Source organism: Chiloscyllium punctatum, chromosome 4, assembly GCF_047496795.1.
Source record: "Chiloscyllium punctatum isolate Juve2018m chromosome 4, sChiPun1.3, whole genome shotgun sequence".
Taxonomy (NCBI): Eukaryota; Metazoa; Chordata; class Chondrichthyes; order Orectolobiformes; family Hemiscylliidae; genus Chiloscyllium; species Chiloscyllium punctatum.
Genome location: NC_092742.1, coordinates 37,136,937 through 37,157,288, shown reverse-complemented (window position 1 = coordinate 37,157,288; position 20,352 = coordinate 37,136,937). Strand labels below are relative to the sequence as shown.

General features: G+C 43.0%; 1 protein-coding gene across 2 annotated transcripts in view; it reads right to left on the bottom strand.

Annotated features, from left to right (window-relative positions):
* The window catches only part of LOC140476194 (echinoderm microtubule-associated protein-like 5), a 230,028-nt gene that overhangs the window by 150,969 nt on the left and 58,707 nt on the right, over nucleotides 1–20,352 (bottom strand). For both annotated transcript variants that reach the window (XM_072568398.1, XM_072568400.1), the window contains exons 5-6: nucleotides 18,559–18,744; nucleotides 16,424–16,559 (exon numbers count right to left, since the gene is read on the bottom strand). In XM_072568398.1, the coding sequence (XP_072424499.1) occupies nucleotides 16,424–16,559; nucleotides 18,559–18,744 (322 nt within the window). The remainder of the gene's footprint in view (nucleotides 1–16,423; nucleotides 16,560–18,558; nucleotides 18,745–20,352) is intronic.

Below are 20,352 nucleotides of genomic sequence, written 5' to 3'. Positions count from 1 at the left end.
ATTGTTGATTCACTTCCTCTGCTGTTGATGCAGTCATCTAGGTCCTCATTTGACGTCTAGCGCAACACAAGAGAAGTGACACCCATGCTAATCTGAAAGATCAGAGTTCCAAAGTGTAGATAATAAAGAAACCTGGAAATGCATTACAGCCAAAGGTAAAATTGCAAAGCCCAAGTTAATATGCTATAATTGAGCCATGAACATATTGCAAGTTGATAATGCACTTCTACTGAGGGTGTTAAACAGTCTCGGTTTAACAAACTGGGGTGAAATACAGTTGGACCCAACTTCCTAAAGCTCACGTACTTTCTTGGATTTAATTCTCCACTGGATCCAAAGCCCAATGATATGGCAACAGCATCTTGTACATTAAATAATGGCCCGTACCTTAAATAAGAAAAATATGAATGTGATCACGTTTGATATTTATGCAAAATACCACCACTGATTATTGCACGTGGCTTCACTTGATTATCGACTTCAAAAATTAAGACAGACCATAAAATGTAGAAACAGAAGTAGGCCACTCAGCCTATTGAGTCTGCTCTGCCATGCAACAAGATCATAGCTGATCAGATAATCCTGAATACCATAGTCCTGCCTTTTCTCTATAACCCATGATTCCCTTACTGATTAACATTCTGTCTGTCAGCCTTAAAATCCTTCATGACCAAACCTTTTCTCTTCCCTCAACATAACTTTGTCTTCCTCCTGACTAAGATTCTCAAGTTCAAGATACCCCACCTCTTTTGCCCATTCGCCATTTCAAGTCCATGTCCCTTCCCACTTAACAAACCATGTCATGTGCATCCAACATATTAACAGCTAGTCTGTGTTGTTTTTTCTTTGATCAGTTCTACCCTGCAAGCTACTCCCAAATCAACTGTCACCTTTCCTAACAAACTACTCTCCATCAGCTCTTTCAGTCCCTAATCCTGCTTTTAAAATCATTCTGTTGCATCACTGCTTCCTTGGCTGCCTTTGATCTTCCCCAATTACTATTTCCTAAAGTCACCTCCTTCTTTCTTCCCTCTTTAGGTTTTGATAAGAACAGTCAGAAGAAAATTTGCTGTCATATTCCTAACATAGCAAACTGACTTCAGATAAGGAATTTCATAATTTTCAAAGTACTGCTCTTGACAGTGAAATAAATTGCTTTCACCATGTTGGCAATTAATTTATCTGATCTTCCAACTTTCATTGATCTGATGACTACTCAATTCTCTTTAACTGTCAAATCTGTAATGTGCAAATAGAAACTTTCATCTCGTCATCACCATGCAGTGCTAATATTAAAAAGCAATCGACTTAGTAGACAACCAAATTATGTGACTGACGATTTACTACATAGCGTCATTGGATATTTAAATAAATTCATTACAGTTTTTGCATTATGTTCACAAGGACCTTACAAAGGAAGATGGCGATCCAACTCAAATGATTCTAGAATTTTCCCTTTCCTACACTGTCCAGAATTCTATTGCATCTGTGATCATTCTCTCAATAATAAAGAAACCATCTTCATCAAAAAGTTATTTATGCATTTGACACTCTCTCTTTAGTTGTGCTCTCAGTGTACATTTTGAAGGACGATTCCAGATTAATCAATGATTGACTATCTTCTTTAGACTGAGGCCTCTACCCTCAGAGAGATTCCTGTTGTTGAAACCTGTTATGCTATTTTTGGAGGGCTGTGCTGGCATAGCTGATTATGTGTTTGATGTCCCTTTGACATTGACCAGTTAAGAAAGATACTGCTGAAATGTGGGAAGTTTGCAACATCATCTATTATCTCCCAACAATAGTAATAGCTGGAGGGCAGGTGCTTGTCTTGAAGTTGAATGAGAGATCCTTTACATGCAGAAAAGGTCAATGGGCATGTGGATTTTGAGTACAGTATCAGTTTCAGCTTTGCATTTGTCAGCAAATCCAAACTTGCAATATCTAAAGAGTGTGAGTCACCACCACAGTACCTTTGGGCATTGAAAATTTCAACAAGTAGTGTCTCTACAAGACACTCAATGTGACGTGGAAAGACAGATAAACAAACTCCAGCATCCGCACAAAAGATAATTCCTCCAGTATTGCAACCACAATCTTGCAAAATCAGCTCCACTGGTCTGAACGGTATCAGCATGTCAAATAGTCGGCTTCCAAAGCAGGTCTTCTTTTCATAGCTTAAGAATGTCACCCAATCTTAAGTGGGATGGAGAAAACATTCTACAGATACTCTGAAGGCCTCATTGCAAATGGAATAAATTGACATTGGCACCTGGATGGAACTGTGCCATTTGGCAACACCTCATTCAAAAAGTTACAACACAATCAGAAATGACCACATAAACTCTGCTGCAGAAAAGCAACAAAAGCAGAAGTAGAGAGAGCAGAAAACTGTTGAAAGAACTGGTCACCCTTAGGGGTATTCTTGCTCCCTCTGCCAATGGAGCTGTGACTTTGGGATTGACCTGCTGAAGTCACAAAGTCTGGCAGATGTCATCCTTATTTCTCAAGACTGATGATGAAGATGGCAACTCCCTTTTTTATCATAATATTATCATTTCTCTGATGCCTCATTTCCATCTGAAGTGTTCGAGTCTTTCAGCAGAATCCTGACTCTAGGCTTGTGGCTTTTCTCTGATTGAATGACTCCCCATTTTCTCAAAGACTAGAACAGGTCACAGTGCCCAATCTATTTTTTTTTTTTTTTTATTTTATTTCAAAAATATACTTTATTCATAAATGATTTGATGGTCTGTACATTGGATCATGCCATACATATGTCAATATTTACAAACACAGATTCGACTTTATTCTTGTCCTTTACAATCCTGTGCATTTTTTCAATCTTGTATATATACATATATTTGGCTGAGGCATCAGCAGAGCCCAAAAAAAAACGTCTGTATGGGCCCCCTGTTCTTCTTTCGGCAGGCCGATCTTACACGGTGGTCTTTCCCCACCGCGCCTTGGCGGCAGCTGCCCCAAGCTTCAGCGCGTCCCTCAACACGTAGTCTTGGACCTTGGAATGTGCCAGTCTGCAACACTCGGTCGGGGTCAACTCCTTCAGCTGGAAGATCAACAGGTTTCGGACCGCCCAGAGAGCGTCCTTCACCGAGTTGATGATCCTCCAGGCGCAGTTAATGTTCGTCTCGGTGTGAGTCCCGGGGAACAGGCCGTAGAGCACGGAGTCCCGCGTCACGGCGCTGCTCGGGACGAACCTCGACAAGCACCACTGCATTCCTCTCCAGACTTCCTCTGCATAGGCACATTCCAGAAGGAGGTGTGTGACAGTCTCGTCCCCCCCGCAGCCACTTCGAGGGCAGCGTGCGGTGCGGCAGAGAGTCCGGGCGTGCATAAAGGATCTCACAGGCAGAGCCCTTCTCACCACCAGCCAAGCCACGTCTTGGTGCTTGTTGGAAAGTTCTGGCGATGAGGCATTCTGCCAAATGGCTTTGACAGTCTGCTCAGGGAACCGCTCGACAGGATCCGCCCTCTCCTTTTCCCGAAGGGTCTCAAGGACGCTACGTGCTGACCACTTCCTGATGGACTTGTGGTCAAAGGTGTTTTTCCTCATAAATATCTCCACGAAGGACAGGTGATACGGAACGGTCCAACTACTCGGAGCGTTCCGCGGCAGCGAGGCCAGGCCCATCCTTCGCAACACCGGGGACAGGTAGAACCTCAGTACGTAGTGACACTTGGTGTTTGCGTACCGGGGATCCACGCACAGCTTGATGCAGCCACACACAAAGGTGGCCATCAGGGTGAGGGTGGCATTGGGCGTGTTTTTTCCCCCATTGCACCGGTCTTTGTACATTGAGTCTCTTCGGACCCGGTCCATCTTTGATCTCCAAATGAATTGGAAGATGGCCCGGGTGACTGCGGCGGCACAGGTCCTGGGGATAGGCCAGACCTGTGCCACATATAGCAATACTGAGAGTACCTCACACCTGATGACCAGGTTTTTTCCCGCGATGGAGAGCGACCGTTGCCCCCATCTGCCTAGTTTCTGTCTCATCTTCCTGATCCGCTCCTCCCAGGTCTTGGCGCACGCCCCAGCCCCCCCGAACCAAATACCCAGCACCTTCAGGTGGTCAGTCCTGACGGTGAAGGGGATAGAGGATTGGTCGGCCCAGTTCCCGAAGAGCATGGCCTCGCTCTTGCCTCGGTTTACCTTGGCCCCCGAGGCCCGTTCGAACTGGTCGCAGATGCACACGAGTCTGTGCACGGACAGCGGATCCGAGCAGAAAACAGCGACGTCATCCATGTACAGGGAGGCCTTAACCTGCAGGCCCCCGCTGCCAGGAATAGTCACCCCCCTCAGGCTCGCATCCTTCCTGATGGATTCGGCAAATGGCTCTATGCAACACACAAACAAGGCGGGTGAGAGGGGGCATCCCTGCCTGACTCCAGATCTTACAGGGAAGCTATCTGATTCCCACCCATTGATTGAGACTGCACTGACAATGTTGGTGTAGAGCAGTCTGATCCAATTTCCGATTCCCTCCCCAAAGCCCATTTTGGAGAGGACATCCCTCATATATGTATGCGATATCCTGTCAAAGGCTTTCTCCTGGTCCAGGCTGATGAGGCAGGTGTCCACCCCCCTGTCCTGCACGTAGGCGATCGTATCCCTGAGGAGTGCGAGACTCTCAGAGATCTTCCTGCCCGGTACAGCACAGGTTTGGTCCGGGTGGATCACCGATCCCAGAGCAGACCTGACCCGGTTGGCGATGACCTTTGACAGGATTTTGTAGTCTGCATTTAACAGTGAGATCGGTCTCCAATTTCTAATTTCCTCCCTCTCCCCCTTCCGCTTGTAGACGAGGGTGATGATGCCTTTCCTCATGGATTCACTCATGGTACCTGCCCGGAGCATACTGACATACACCTCCAGCAGGTCCTGGCCGATCAAGTCCCAAAGAGCGGAATACACCTCGACCGGTAAGCCGTCGCTTCCGGGAGTTTTATTCTTTTCGAAGGACTCGAGGGCCTTGGTCAGTTCATCCAGAGATAGCGGCTGGTCCAGCCTCTCTCGTGTTCCGTCACCTAGGACCTCCGTGATAGAGGACAGGAACGACTGGGAGGCCGCGCTGTCGGTCGGCTTCGAGTCATACAGGCTGGCGTAGAAGGATTTGCTGATCCTCATGACGTCAGCCTGAGATGACGTTACCGAGCCATCTTCTTTCTTCAGGCTGCTGAGCACGGAGCTCTCTTTGTGCACCTTCTGGAAGAAGAAACGTGAGCACGTCTCGTCCTGCTCCACCGAGCGGACCCTGGACCGGAAGATTATCCTGGAGGCCTCCGAGGCAAAGAGCGAGGCTTGCTGGCCCTTCACCTCCTTGAGGTCCTCCGTGACATCCACCCCCATCGTCTGCAGCAGGAGCAGGTTCTGCATACTTTCCTGGAGCTGGGACAGTTTCCCCCGCCTCTCTCTCGCCTCCTGGACACCTTTGAGGATAAAGAACCTCTTGATGTTCCCTTTTACCGTTTCCCACCAGTCCGCTGGAGACTCAAAGAGGGGCTTCACGGTTCTCCAACCTGCGTAATCCCTCTTGAGCTCTTCGATGTTTCCCGGGGTCAACAGCTTAGTGTTCAGTTTCCACGTTCCCTTGCCCGCCCGCTGTTCGTCCTGTAGGTGACAGTCGGCCAGCAGGAGGCAGTGGTCAGAGAAGAACACCGGCTTGACGTCGGTGGATCTGACCGAGAGCGTTCGGGACACAAACAGGTAATCTATCCTTGAGCGGATAGACCCGTCTGCCCGTGACCAGGTGTATCTACGCTGCGCTCCGTCTGCAGGGGCGCTGAAGACGTCGTGCAGCTTGGCGTCTTTGACCGTTTCCATCAGGGCCCTGGACGTAGCGTCCGGTTTACTGTCCCCCCCGCCGGATCGTCCATCAGCATCAATGATGCAGTTGAAGTCTCCGGCCAGAATGACCGGCCTGGACGTAGCCAGCAGCAGTGGAAGCTGTTGCAGGACGGCCAACCGTTCACTCTTACCCACTGGGGCGTACACGTTGATTAGTCTCACGGGAGCGTTTCTGTATTTGACGTCCACGACGAGGAGGCGCCCGCCCACCACCTCCTTAACCTCGGAGATGGTGAAGTTGCCTCCCCGCAACAGGATACCCAGGCCGGAGGCGCGGCTATCGTTGCCCCCCGACCACACTGACGGCCCGTGGGCCCACAAGCTCGACCATCTCCTGTAACTGCTGAGGTGCAGTATCCCGCACTCCTGCAGAAACAGGACATCGGCTTTGACGTTGGCCAGGAAGGCCAGCGTTGAAACACATCGCGTAGCCGCTTTAATGCTACGCACATTTATGCTGGCAATTTTAAACCCCATTTTAACAGTTTGCGGGGTTACCAGTGTCCATTTTCTTCTGGTCTTGCTCCAGTGGGGTAGCTGCGTGCATCCCCGTGGTGACAGCAAACTGCTGGACCTTCCCAGGGCTGAGGTAGTTGTCCGGCTCCACGCTGGAGTCATTTCCCCGCTCTGGTGTCATCGTGTCAGACCCAGGGTCCGCATCGCCCCGTTCTCCATCTGACATCAGGGCTGTCACTGGGACGCTGCTCCCAGTTCCCTGGAGCTGTGGGCCGGTGGGTACCCCTTGGTTCTCACCGGGTAGGGGGAGGCCTTCACCCATCCCCTCAGAGGGATCGTCTTTTCCTTCTTGGGCGGTGTTGCCCTCCTTTCTCCCCACGACGCTCTGCCTCTTCCTCCGGAGGCGACCCTTCTTGCGCCCGTCCTCACCCTCGGAGGAGCTGCCTGTATCCTCCTCTTGGAGGTGTCTCTTCCCCCTTCGCTTGGTGGCTTTGGGGCCCTCGAGAGGTTTCCTTTTCCTGTTTTTAACGATAATCCACTGCTCTGCCTCCTTTGATCCCTCCTCTTCCATTTCCTCCGTCAGTCTTGCAGGAGCTTGGGTCGGCTGCTGCATCTCCCCGCTGTCTGCTGCCTGCTCCTCTACAACTTTCCCTTCCTTCTGGGTGCCTCCAGGCACCGTTCCTTTGCTGATTCGCGGTACCTCGTTAGACTTTGTCGGTCCGCGGCTCGTGTTGCCACCTCCGGCCATCTGTGCGTAGGTGGCGGCTCCTCGTCTCGGGCAGGCCTTGTACATGTGGCCCGCCTCCCCGCACAGGTTGCAGCTCTTTTCCTCCCGACAGTCCTTTGTCAAGTGACCCTCCTGTTTGCAGTTCCTGCAGATGGTCACTTTGCAATCCACCGCCACGTGTCCCGACTTCCCGCAGGTTCGGCACACTTTGGGCTGCCCTGCATATGTCAGGTAGCCTCTGCTCCCTCCGATTGCGAAGCTCGAGGGTGGGTGGAGGATGTTCCCACTGTCATCGGCCCTCAGAGTTACCTTGACCTGCCTCTTACTGGTCCAGATCCCAAAGGGATCGATCACATCGGTGGCTTCTCCCTCGACTTGGACGTACCTTCCCAGGAAGGTCAGGACATCAGCCGCTGGAACGTAGGGGTTGTACATATGGATTGTAACAACCCGGTTCCTCTGTGCAGGAAGCACACACAATGGCGTCGCCGACAAGATGGAGAACAGCGGCTCCCCTTCCTTCTCCTTGAAGACCTTCAGGAGCTGTTCACACTGCTTCACGCTTCTGAAGGTCACATCGAAGTAGCCTGCCCCAGGGAAATCCTGCAGGCAGTACACATCTGCGGCTGCAAGGCCGCAACACTCCAGCAGAACTTTCTTCACAAACACCGTCCGATCCACCGGTGTGTGCTCCTCCACCTTCTTCACAGTCACCCTGACTGTGTTCCGAATGCCCTGGCCCGGGCGGCGAGTGGCTGCTGAGGCCATAGCTCAGAGGTTGGCTGGTCCCTGAATTGGCGTTAGGCCGAAGCCTCTATGGTCTAACAAAAACACTTAATAATTTCCACAACTTCCAATGACTAGCGTGCAAATGATTTAGCTTTAGAGCTCAGCATTTCCCTCCACCTTGTGAATAAATACCTGCAGTGCCTGTACATATTCAAATGGAGCGATTATGAAAACTCCTAAGTTTCAACTTCATCTTTGGCTGTTTCGAAATAATTCTGAGAATGGGCAAGACAGTTTTTTTTTCCTGTGACTGATAGAGTATATTAAATTTCATTGGCCATTGTTTGGTCCATTCACATTTTTGGTTTCTGTTATTATAACATTGTTACTTGCCTCCAGTCCAGGAGCTCCTCCAATTTGATATCACTCAAAGATTTGACCAATGAGCATTCAGTGTCTCAATCATATAATTGATTTAGTTTGAATTTCTAATTTTGGGGAACTCATTAACTTCACTAACTAATATTTTTTAAAACCTTTCGGCTGATGTCTTGTCCATTTCCCAGTCATTATATTGAATTATCTAGTAGCTGTTTATGTGGCATTTTCTTCAAATGCCTCTTGATAGTTTACGTCAGTGATTTTTGAAGGTTGTCAGAATACAATGCTCTGCTACTTCAAAGAAATCAAGTAGATTATCAGGCAGGGTACGCCCCTGTTTAAAGCCTTTTTATATGTTTGCTTGCTGACGGCAGTACTAAAGCAAATTTATTTCAGACAACCAATTCCATTACTTTATCTGGAATTGAAGACTAATTGGTTAGTTTTACCTGACCTGCTACTTTTTATGTTGATAAAGACAGACACCACAATAGTCAGTTACTGATCTATCAGAGCTTCCCTAGTGTTTACTAGTTTATTTGTCAGTTCTGAGCATTGCCTTGGTATTATAATTTTAGATAAGTGCACTGTTTATACCATGGGCGAGAGTGCGGTGCTGGAAAAGCACCGCAGGTCAGCCAGCATCTGAGGAGCATGAGGATCGATGTTTCGGGGCATAAGCCCTTCATTCAGGATTCTTGATGAAGGGCTTATGCCCAAAATGTCGATTCTCCTGCTCCTCAGAAGCTGCCAGACCTGCTGTGCCTTTCCAGCACCACACTCTTGACTTTGATCTCCAGCATCTGCAGTCCTCACTTTCTACTGTTTATACCATACCTTACAGATAATGAGTGGAAGTAATCAATCAGAGCATTTAATACTAGTGCCCACTTTCTATTTCAGGACTACTGCATTTGCATCTTTTAAAGATGCTTTCCTCTTCTCTGGCAGTCTTTTTGCTATTGTAGTACTAAAGTGATGTTTTATACTATTCTTTTTAACTCTGCAGCTATGCTTTTTTCTATCTCTCTTTGCCCCTTCTGTCCTGTAAGGAGGCTGAAACAGATTCTTTTTCTGACTTAATCGTAATTGATTAGGATCATACCAGCTAAATTATGGTTTGCTAATCCTTAATTATTTATTTCTTCAGTCTAATTGGCATTATTCTTTTAAGGTGTTTGGTTTTGTTTCTACTCCTATCTGGTAAATACCCTCCTCCAAACTATACTTTTAAAATGTTCTTATGTCCTTATTATTTAGCTTTACATGTAATCATTTTGCAATTACTGTCCCCCAGAAAGGCACAGTGGTTAGCATTGCTGCCTCACAGCGCCAGAGACCCGGGTTCAACTCCCGCCTCAGGCGACTGACTGTGTGGAGTTTGCACGTTCTCCCCGTGTCTGCGTGGGTTTCCTCCGGGTGCTCCGGTTTCCTCCCACAGTCCAAAGATCTGCAGGTCAGGTGAATTGGCCGTGCAAAATTGCCCGTAGTGTTAGGTAAGGGGTAGATGTAGGGGGTATGGGTGGGTTACGCTTCGGCGGGGCGGTGTGGACTTGTTGGGCCGAAGGGCCTGTTTCCACACTGTAAGTAATCTAATCTAATCTAATCTAATCTATATAATGTCTTGGTGATTTGCAAATACCAGGCAAAGATAAGCATCTGCTGGGCACTGGATTGTGATGCATTTGGCAATTCTGGCTCATTTATACGAGATTTATTTGAATGTGGATTTCAATCACTTACTTTTTCTTGCATATATCCCTTTTCCCTTCACTGAGTAAACTAACCCCTGCCTTGCACTGGTATGTAGCATAGCCACAGTGTTAGCTTGGAGTTTTTCACAGTAAAGATTTGTATCCTAACATAGAAGCGTATTGGATTATACAGTCTGTGTGTTTACATGTATGGCTATATGTTGTTATGATCCCAGTTGATGGGACTAGACAAGTCAGATCTCAATGAAATCTGCTTGGGTAGAGGATGTACATATTTTAAAATTTAATTTATCAATGTGATGGTTATTCACAGACACACACAGATCAGTCTGCAGACTCTTCAGCACAGACATTTATTACACAAGAGAATAAAAATACAAATCAAGCTTTCAAAATAGATAGCACAGGAGGGGTTGCTTCCCTTTGTGGGAAGGTCTATGACAAGAAAACATAATCTCAGGGTAAGGGGTAAGGGGTTGCCCAGTTCAGACAGAGTCAGGGAGGAATTTTTCTGAGGGTAGTCAGTCAATCTGTGAAACTCTTTATCTTGGAGGTCTGTTGACATAGTCTTTAACATTGAGTTATAACTCAGATGGAAAGACTTTTTAAATCAGTAAGGAAATCAAGGGTTATGAAGAAAAGATAGGAAAGTGGAGTTGAGGATTATCAGATCAGCCAATTCTTATTACAGTGGAATGGCAGACTCGATCAGCCAAATGGCCTATTTTTGCTCCTAAATCTTATGGTTAAATATATTATGACAGTTAGAATGATCTTAAATCATTTGCAAAGTTTCAACTTGGTCCTCAACACTACATATTAAAAGAAGCTCAAGACCAGTGACATTAGACCCTCTATTTCAATTCCTTTGTATTCGACTTAACTGACTTGGAATACATCTTATCAAGTCCTGGGGATTTATGTACCTGCATGCTTGCTAAAACATCCCATGCTTCTCCCTTATTAACCTTAGCGTATTCTTTCTACATCCTTATTCTTTCCCTCCTGAAGTTGTTGCCACCTCGATCATAGTTCTGGGAGAGCTGACTCCCTATAGGAACAGTCTTGTTATGTGAATGCAGATATTGAATGGTGACCAACTAACTAGTTTTGTGATCTGATATGCATGGGTTGTGTAAAATTTCTCTGATTAAAGTAGTAATAGCAGAAGGTGTCATTTCATAACAAAATGAACAATTACTGCAGCTTCTAGGGACTGAAATTTCTCAGGCCTCACAGTTTAGCAGCTTCATTACCAAACACATTGCTCAATCTTTTTCTAACCTCTTGTCAGCTCCTCTGCTGAAAGCCTTATCCAAACCTATGTTCTTCTGGATGGCCTCCCATTTTGCATCCTCCATAAAGTTTGGTGTACCCTAAACTTTGTCTGTATTCTAGTTCTTAATCTATCCAGTTCATTCATCAATCGCATTGGATCCCAGTTCGACAGTGCTGAGCAAAGAGACCTTGGAGCGCACATTTGTAGCTCCTTGACAGTAGAGTCATAGGTAGATAGGATAGTGAAGAAGGCATTTGGTATGCTTTCCTTTATTAGTCAGAGTACTGAGTACAAGAGTTGGGAGGTCAAGTTGCGACTGTACAGGACATTGGTTAGGCCACTGTTGGAATACTGGATGCAATTCTGGTCTCCTTCCTATCAGACGGATGTTGTGAAACTTGAAGGGGTTCAGAAAAGATTTACAAGGTTGTTGCCAGGGATGGAGAACTTGAGCTATAGGGAGAGGTTGAATAGCTGGGGCTGTTTTCTCTGGAGCATCAGAGGCTGAGGGGTGACCTTGTAGAGGTTTATAAAATCATGAGGGGCATGAATAGGATAAATTAACAAAGTTTCTTGCCAGGAGTGGGGGGGGGGGGGGGGCATGTGGTTGGGGAGTCAGGAACTAGAGGGCATAGGTATAGGGTGAGAGGGGAAAGACATAAAAGAGACCTAAAGGGCAATATTTTCACGTAGAGGGTGGTACATGAGCTGCCAGAGGAAGTGGTGGAGGCTGGTACAATTATAGCATTTAAAAGGATGTGAATATGAATAGGAAGGGTTTGTGGGACTAAATTAGATTGGGATGTCTGGTGGGCATGGATGAGTTGGACTGAAGGGTCTGTTTCCATGCTGTACATCTCTATGACTCCTTACAGTTTCTTTGCCATGGACTGGTTTATCATTTATATAAATGATTGGGATGAGAATATAGAAGGGATGATTAATTAACTTGCATAGGACACCAAAACTGGTGGCATGGTAGACAGTGGAAAAGGTTTTCTAAGATTACAAAAGGATCTTGATCAAATGGGTCAATGGGTTGAAAAATGGCAGCTGGAGTTCAATCTGGATAAATCTGAGGTATTGCATTTTGGTACAACAAACAAGGTAGAACTTATACAATTAATGATCAGGCCTTGAGTGGAGTTGTAGAACAGAGGGACGTAGGGGTTCAGGTACATAATTTTTGGAATTTTGCAACACATATAGACAGGGTGATTAAAAAGGCATTTGGCATGCTTGCCTTCATTGCTCAGTCCTTTGAGAATAGGAGTTTAGGTTGTACAGGAAATTGGTGATGCATCTTCTGGAATACTGTGTCCAGTTCTGGTCACCCAGTAATACAAATGCTATTATTAAGTTGGTGAGGGTTAAGGAGAGACTCACCAGGATGCTGCTGGGTATGGAAGGCTTGAATTATAAAGAAAGCTGGCTAGGATGAGACTTTTTTCAAGGAGCATAGGAGGTTGAGAGGCAACCATATATAAGTTTATAAAATGATGAGGGATATAGATAGAGTTAATGGGACTTGTCTTTTCCCTAGGGTGGGGAATTTCAAGACTAGGGGGCATATTTTTTCAGGTGAGAGGAGAGAGATTTAAAAAAGACTTGGAGACAAATTTTTAGCAGAGGGTGGTTTGCATATGGAATGAATTTGCTGAGGAAATGGTGGATGCGGGTACAATTGCAATGTTTAAAAGACATTTTAATAAGTACCTGAATAAGAAAGGGATATGGGCCAGAAGCAGGCAGGTGGGACCAGTTAAGTTTGGGATTATGTTCGGTTGGACCGAAAGGTCTGTTTCCATGCTGTCTAAACTCTATGACTGTGGAGATAATTGAGAGAATTCTTTCCAAATCTGCCAAAGTGAATTTTTCCACAAATCTGAAAACCTAAAGTCTCAGTGCTAACAACATGCACATTTCTAAACAAACTGGTTTGAATGTCTCACAAACTAAGTCCTTCTGTTAAAGTGACTTATTCACAGAACTGTCCTGATTCATTATCCAAGAAATGAAACAAAGCTGGCTTCTGAACTCAACACTGGTGTCTTCTGATCAGAATTTAAAATAAACTTGCTCATCCTCATTTCTGAATTGAAAATAAAGCTGGAGGCCTTTCATGTTTACTTTGTCAAAAACCTAAAAATGTATAAACATATTTCCATTAACACCACCAAGATTTAGTCACCTACGGTCTTAAAAAGACTGGATTTGGTCAGTATTCCAGAAGGACTTTCTGACCTTGTTTATTTTTCTTAAAATGAACTCTTTACAGAAAATAATCAATATAAATGTGGCACTATTTTGAAACCCAAATGTCAAAAGTGATATTTTTATTTAGATCTTTTATCACAATGCATGCAATCTCTTAATACAACAGTTAATGAAATGACAACTATGTCAACACAAAAATGACTAATCAAGGGTGTTCAAGCAATTGACAAAAATCAAATAAGCAATTCCCTACAAACCAATCAGTGGCAGATTGACTACAACACATCATGCGTATAAAGTCACCAATTTGCATTACTTAAAACCAGCTTAATTAAAAAGATTCATGTTGCAGAATAAAAGCATGGCAGCTATACAAAACATCAGACATTTCCCCAATTTGTACAGTTGACCAATCTATGTAAAAGAGCAGGGACCCAGACTTCACCAAGATTGGAAAAAAAGCACAACAGAAGGCAGGGTTAATCAAGAAATAGGAATCATTAACTATGTATTGAAAACATTACAAAATTCATTTTCACAATTGTTATTGGTAACTACTTTTTACAAAAGCACTATTTAAAATATGGAGGAGGTAGGCCACTCAACCTATTTTAGTACCTCTAATTAAAGCCTCAATAATCACACAGCAGCATTGTTTAATGATTTCAAGTTCCTTGCCTCACCATTCTCTTAGAATTCCTGTCCATTGGCTAGTTCATTTTTCAAAGGTTTTCTGATATCAGTCCTGAATTTGCATTTTATGAGCTTTAGCCCACGTGCTCTTGGGGTTCCACTTCTCTCAATTAATTCAAGTCTTCTTAGTGCCCTCCTTTCCCTCTAATGCAAGGTTTTTAAAATTACTTCTTCCAGAAACTTCTGGATCCTAGTCTCAGTCTGTCTCTCTCTCTCGCTTTCTCTGGTGTGTGAAATTTTCCAGAGTAGCTTTAACTCTAAGGCTCAGATAAATCCTTCAGTGCAATCCCTGACAACAAGAGAGGTAAGAAAAATGAAACTTTTTGCAAGCAATTTTAATATTTTAAATTACTTCCAAATAGTGTATTTTTAAAGACATATTTAACTTATGCTTCTACTCATTGTGGACATTCACATGGGTGAATAAGATAAATGGCAGAAAGAGAGTTTCAATTGGCTAACTTGCTGTGATTACTCGTTTTTCAAGCATACATTCTTGCTATATGATTTGTTCCGACTGTATGTAGGCCATGTATATTCGGTTGGTAGTTAGCAGATATACATTTTAAGCAATAATTAAAGAAAGGCAATGCTAATATATAGCACTGATTGTACTATCAGAACATGCCAAGTCAATTTGAAGCCAATAAATTAGTCACTTATTATGCTGGCAAATATGGCATAAAGGAATAGCAGTTTGGTGATAACAGCAGGATAGGTATTTGGCAGATCAGCAGAAGAACATCCCTACTCTTCAAGTAGAGCAATAGGATATTTTTAAAGTCCAGACATGCACACACAATCTCAGCTTAACAACTCATCTGAAATAGAAACCTTTCAGTAGATTATACACCTTAGTCCAGACATAAAACTTGAACCCAAAATCTTCTCACTGAAATGCAAGAGGATCACTACTTGGTCAAGTTAACACTAAATCTACAGGTGCACAGTAGCTTGCGGCCAGACACCTCAGAAGATACATCACAAAAGTGTAGCAAAAAAACATTGATAAAAATTTAATTAAAATAACTTTTATCACACAGGATAGTGAGTGTATGGAATGAGTTGCCAGAGAAAGTGGTAGATGTGGGTACAATAACAACATATAAAAGACATTTGGACAGATACATGGATAAATAAGATTTAGATGGATTTGGGCCAAATGCTTGCAAATGGGATAAGTTTGGTTTAGTAAACCTGGTTGGTGTGGATGAGTTGGCCAAAGGGCCTGTTTCTGTGTTGTATGTCTATGACCTTATAACTATCTTCTGCATTTTTCACCAGCTCAAGAGTGTCACTGATTAGGCAATATTGCTACTCACTGAATAAAAAAAGTCTTTGTTTTAACTGGGCTCATGTCATGCTGAAAGCATTAGGTAAAATTTCTGCACCTTCAATTTTGCCCAGTCAAGGCACCAAGGGAAAAACATTTGAGTAAAACTTCAAAAAAGGTAACACTGAAATTAACTCCTTTGTTAAGCTGTTGCTCAGTTTACAACTTTGTTTTTTTTATCCATACATGTGATGTGGACATTGCTGGCTTGGATTGCACATCCCTACTTGACCTGCAAACATTGATGGCGAGTTACCTCTTGGACCTTGGTTTGTCGGGACACCCATGGTGCTATTAGTAAGGGAATGCCAGCATTGTGACCAGTTGCAATGACAGTGTGACAATATAGTTCCAATTCAGAAAGATGTAGGACTTGGAAGGGACCTTTCAGGTCTTGGTTTTCTACTACTCAAGTCCTTGGAGGTGTTGGGTTCCACAAGTTTTTTGTACATAAACAAAATTGGATTAAGTCATATTCCTAGTATAGCAACACATTTGCTGATAATACAAATTTATGGATTGAATCATATTTTTCTTGCTTTGGAGTTCAAGTTGGCTGGGGACAAGGCAATAATGCCTATTTGCCCACAGATCCTCTTTGATACATCACTACCTGTCACCCAGCTTTGGACAGGATATTTTTGTCAAAATATTTTCTCTTCCCTCACTGGTCTGTTCACTGCTCCTGACAAAGTGATTTTGGAAAAGAACTTGACTTTGCACAAAAGCATCTCAGAATGCTGATATTTTGTCAAGATTAAAGTCTGAACTGTTTCTAAGAAAATTACTCAACAGTGATGCCCAACAAAGTAATGCCAGGATCTTTAGTCAAACCTTCTATCACTTTTACACAGACATATTAACACGCCTTGACTAAAATGCAAGAGATTGTATAGCATTATGGCAAACGTTTTTCAAAGTCACTTGTTGCTCTACAAAAGCAAAATGTCCATTCATACAATACTACATGCAGTCTTAAGAAATCTTGACATTGGGTAGAAAAAGCAATTGATTATTAATTTACCTCTGTATCCTTGATCAGTTTCCCTGAGATCTATCAAGGTAATGGGTTGGAAATTTAAATCCCACAAGCGAACACAACCATCTCTGCCTCCTGTGGCAAATCCTTCCTCACAGGCGTTCATACTGAAGATTCCTGACTAAATGAATTTTAAAAAAATCACCTTTGTGTTATTGTTAACTTTTGTCACATGAACTCTTTACGTGCAGCAATATAAAACAGATATTTTGAAAAAGGCAAGTAAGTTTGTGTTGTCTGCAGTTACAAATAATACTTGCACCTTGATTTGAGAGGCATGGAAACATATCAATTTTGATGTCTTGTCTCTCCAAAACATGTAAGCTGTCCTCCCCCACTAGAAGCATGTAGAAAACCATCTTCATGGGACAGGGTGAGTATCTTCATCCTCAATCACACTAAACATCACTTGCTGGAAGTGGTTAGCAAATTCTGATACTTTGGGTCTACGATGCCAGACAATCTGTCTCTTGATGAAGATCACGATTGACACATGAGGAAAACATTCATCATCTTTCACTGATTTATGAAAGGTGCATGGAATAACTTCAAACTGGCTTTTAGGATCAAAATGCTGGTTTATGAGGCTTGTGTTCTAAACACCCAACTGCTTGGCTGTAAAATAATGATGGGAGGGTTTAGATTAGAGCGATGCTGGAAAAGCACAGGTCAGGCACATCTGAGGAGCAGGAAAATCGATGTTTCGGGCAAAAGCCTTTCATCAGGAATGATGACCTACAATTGACAAAAAAGGAAGCTCAACAACTTTAATCTACATTGTTTGTTGAAAATTCTGGCTACCTCAACAAAGAAAAAATGAGGTACAGAACATTCCCTTCCAAGGTAAAGCTCCAAAGTATATGAGCACTCCTCAAATGAAGTGACTGCTGGAAGACAGTCACATATCAAAGGATTCTCTGTTTGGTGAGGTAGCTGGATACAGACAACCAAGAGGATGCCCAAAGCTCCCCACTTCAAAATTCTTGCAACTGTGACATGAAGGCCTTAAACATCAATTCTCATGCCTGGGAGACACTAGCTGGCTTCAGAAGAAAATAGCAACATCATTTGTGAGCTGGAGTATCCCTCCATAATTATAATGTGCTTTGTACAGCAGCTTTGCAACAGATGTCAACAGCAAAAATGACAATTCTCAACGACATCCAATTACAACTTGATACGTGGCATTTGCAGAAGTTACTGCCTGTCATGGATTGGTCTCTTCAGCCATCAGCAAAAGTATGTCCTTTAAGTTACTCCATTCCTCAATGGATTTGCTTTGCTGCATATCTGCTATCTTACGCAAATTGAAGGATACTGATGATGATGTATAACATATAACATTATGGCATCAACAGTACACAAAAGTTCAGGTCCAAAAATGTTCTGCTTGCTACTTAACTGATTAGACGTTTTGACTTGAGCCAATTGAGTGCTCAAAAGGCTTTTTTAAAAACAAACAAAAGAAAGTGTGAGCACACTGACTCAAGTGGAAATACAACAGAAAATAAGACTGAAAAAGAAAAAAAAGTTCTGAAATATATTCACTATGGTTTTATAGATAAGCACTTTGTAGATAAGTAGATAGGCCATTTGAAACCTGCAAAGTCCCATAAATACAGTGTGAGTTTAGTAAACACAATACGTTCTTGTTTTTGTTGTTTGTGGGATAAGTGTTTATGCTGCATTTTCCATTACAGCATACAAAACATGATTAAATAAGGAAATTAAGCTACCAGGAGATAGTGACTGACTATCAACTAGCTGCATTGTATATTTTTGGATAAGCTTTGACATTTATTTTAATCACTTATTTTTGTCACTATTGCTTTGTCACTGAACATAAGCATCTGTCAACATGCAATCACACATTGAAAATTTCAATAATCTCCATTCCACATGGAGACATTTTGAAATGCCTGCTGTATATTATCAATGGTTAAATTTCAACAAGAAAATGCCATTTGGATGCTCAAAGCCTGAATCTAAATTCATAGACACATTCAAACTTTGAAAACCAAAGGTTTGCCATTTATATGGATATCTCTTTTTGAAAATAATGGACATTAGTTCATTTTCTTTTATGTTAAAAGCATAAAATTCTCATCATACATACTTACCCCATGTGCACTGTGGACTGTCCGCACCAGATTAATCCCTTTCCATACATAAATATCACCATTTAATGCTCCTGAATAAGTAATCTCATCACGTGCACATGCCAGGCACAAAATAGTCTGCAGTTCTCCAGTTTTACCAAACACACCCCGTTTTGCAGTCAAGGCATTCCCACATAAACTCCAAAACTGAAAAAGAAAATAAATATCAACTTTTGGTTTTTACATGTCCACAAAGGAAGTGTTATTTGCAGATCTATAATTTAATATCCAAAAGAATAGAAAGTACACTCTTTTATAGCATGCATTGATGCTTAACCTTATAAAATAGAAAGTAGATGTGTTAGTTCTAGAATTGAAAATGAATCACATCACAGTGATAGGCCATTTTTATTTCGTTGATTTTAACTCTACTGCGAATCCTCTTGCAAGGATGCCTGCCTTGAAGAAGTTTTCCTCCTCTCTCTACAATAATCTCAGGGAGTCACTCTCCCATTGCAACTCCCAGGTCATTTCCTCTGCCCTGAAGCTCCTCAACAGCACTGTCGCCATGACTTGTCCTACCTGCCTATTTCGTTTTCCACCTATCCACTCCACCCTCTCCTCCCTGACCTATCACCTTCATCCCCTCCCCCACTCACCCATTGTACCCTATGCTACTTTCTCCCCACCCCCATCCTCCTCTAGCTTATCTCTCCACGCTTCAGGCTCACTGCCTTTATTCCTGATGAACGGCTTTTGCCCGAAACGTCAATTTCGCTGCTCCTTGGATGCTGCCTGAACTGCTGTGCTCTTCCAGCACCACTAATCCAGAATTCAGCCAGCTGGCCTAGCTATAGTAATGTTTGTGCTAGAGGTCTATAGAATGTTTGCACAACCAGAAATAAATAACTTCCACATCTTTACAGTCACGCACATTGTCTATCCTCTTTCACAATTCTAATCTTGCTTTCAACTGCTTATCACAAAAGTGCTCCAAGAACAGAATTCTAAGTTAAAATACGTTCAATATTTCATTGTCCAGAAGAATGAACATTAAAAAAAATGCAAAAGCAGTTACAGTTAAAATTACAAGCATAAACAATTTCAATAATTAAGTAACATAAATACAGATGTGAGCTGCTGTAATGAGAAAGTGTTTCAGACAGTTTTGTATTAGAAAGGAAACCCACGGCACGCATTTAAGTAATTCCTCAATATTATAGAACATGTTTATAATCAAGCTGACAAATTCCTCAAAAAAAGTTTGTGGCATATGGAGGACATATTGTGCAAAGCTCCACTGAACCACAGCCATCATCACAGATTCCTTATTGGATAACTGGAAACATCAAGTGCTCACCAATGAGATTCTCATCAATCTACTTCAGGGGAAAGTGGGCATGGAGGGAAACAAAGGGACTTGCATCTCACATAATCCATCTCCAGTACCATCTTCTAGAGGATAAAATGGATGGACTGCCTTTCCTGATTTTTACTTTTACTTCTTGCCTTCATGTCGTTTATGATTTAAACATTAGCCAGGGCCAGAAAGGTGATTGAAACTGGTCAAGAAGCCAAAGAAGGGCTTAGAGACATTCCCTAAGTATTTTTCTTCTATTGGTCCTACTTGTTAAATTATTTTTAGATGTTGTCAGTAGAGTTGTAACATGGAATTGCAGGGGATAGGCTGTCCTTAATTTTATGTTTTATTGTAATGATAAAAGAAAAATCTGTTTTAACTTGTGCAAGCTTGCAATATTTTCCAGCTTAACTACTGGTGAGCAAACATCCTGATTGGGCCCATATACTCTGAAA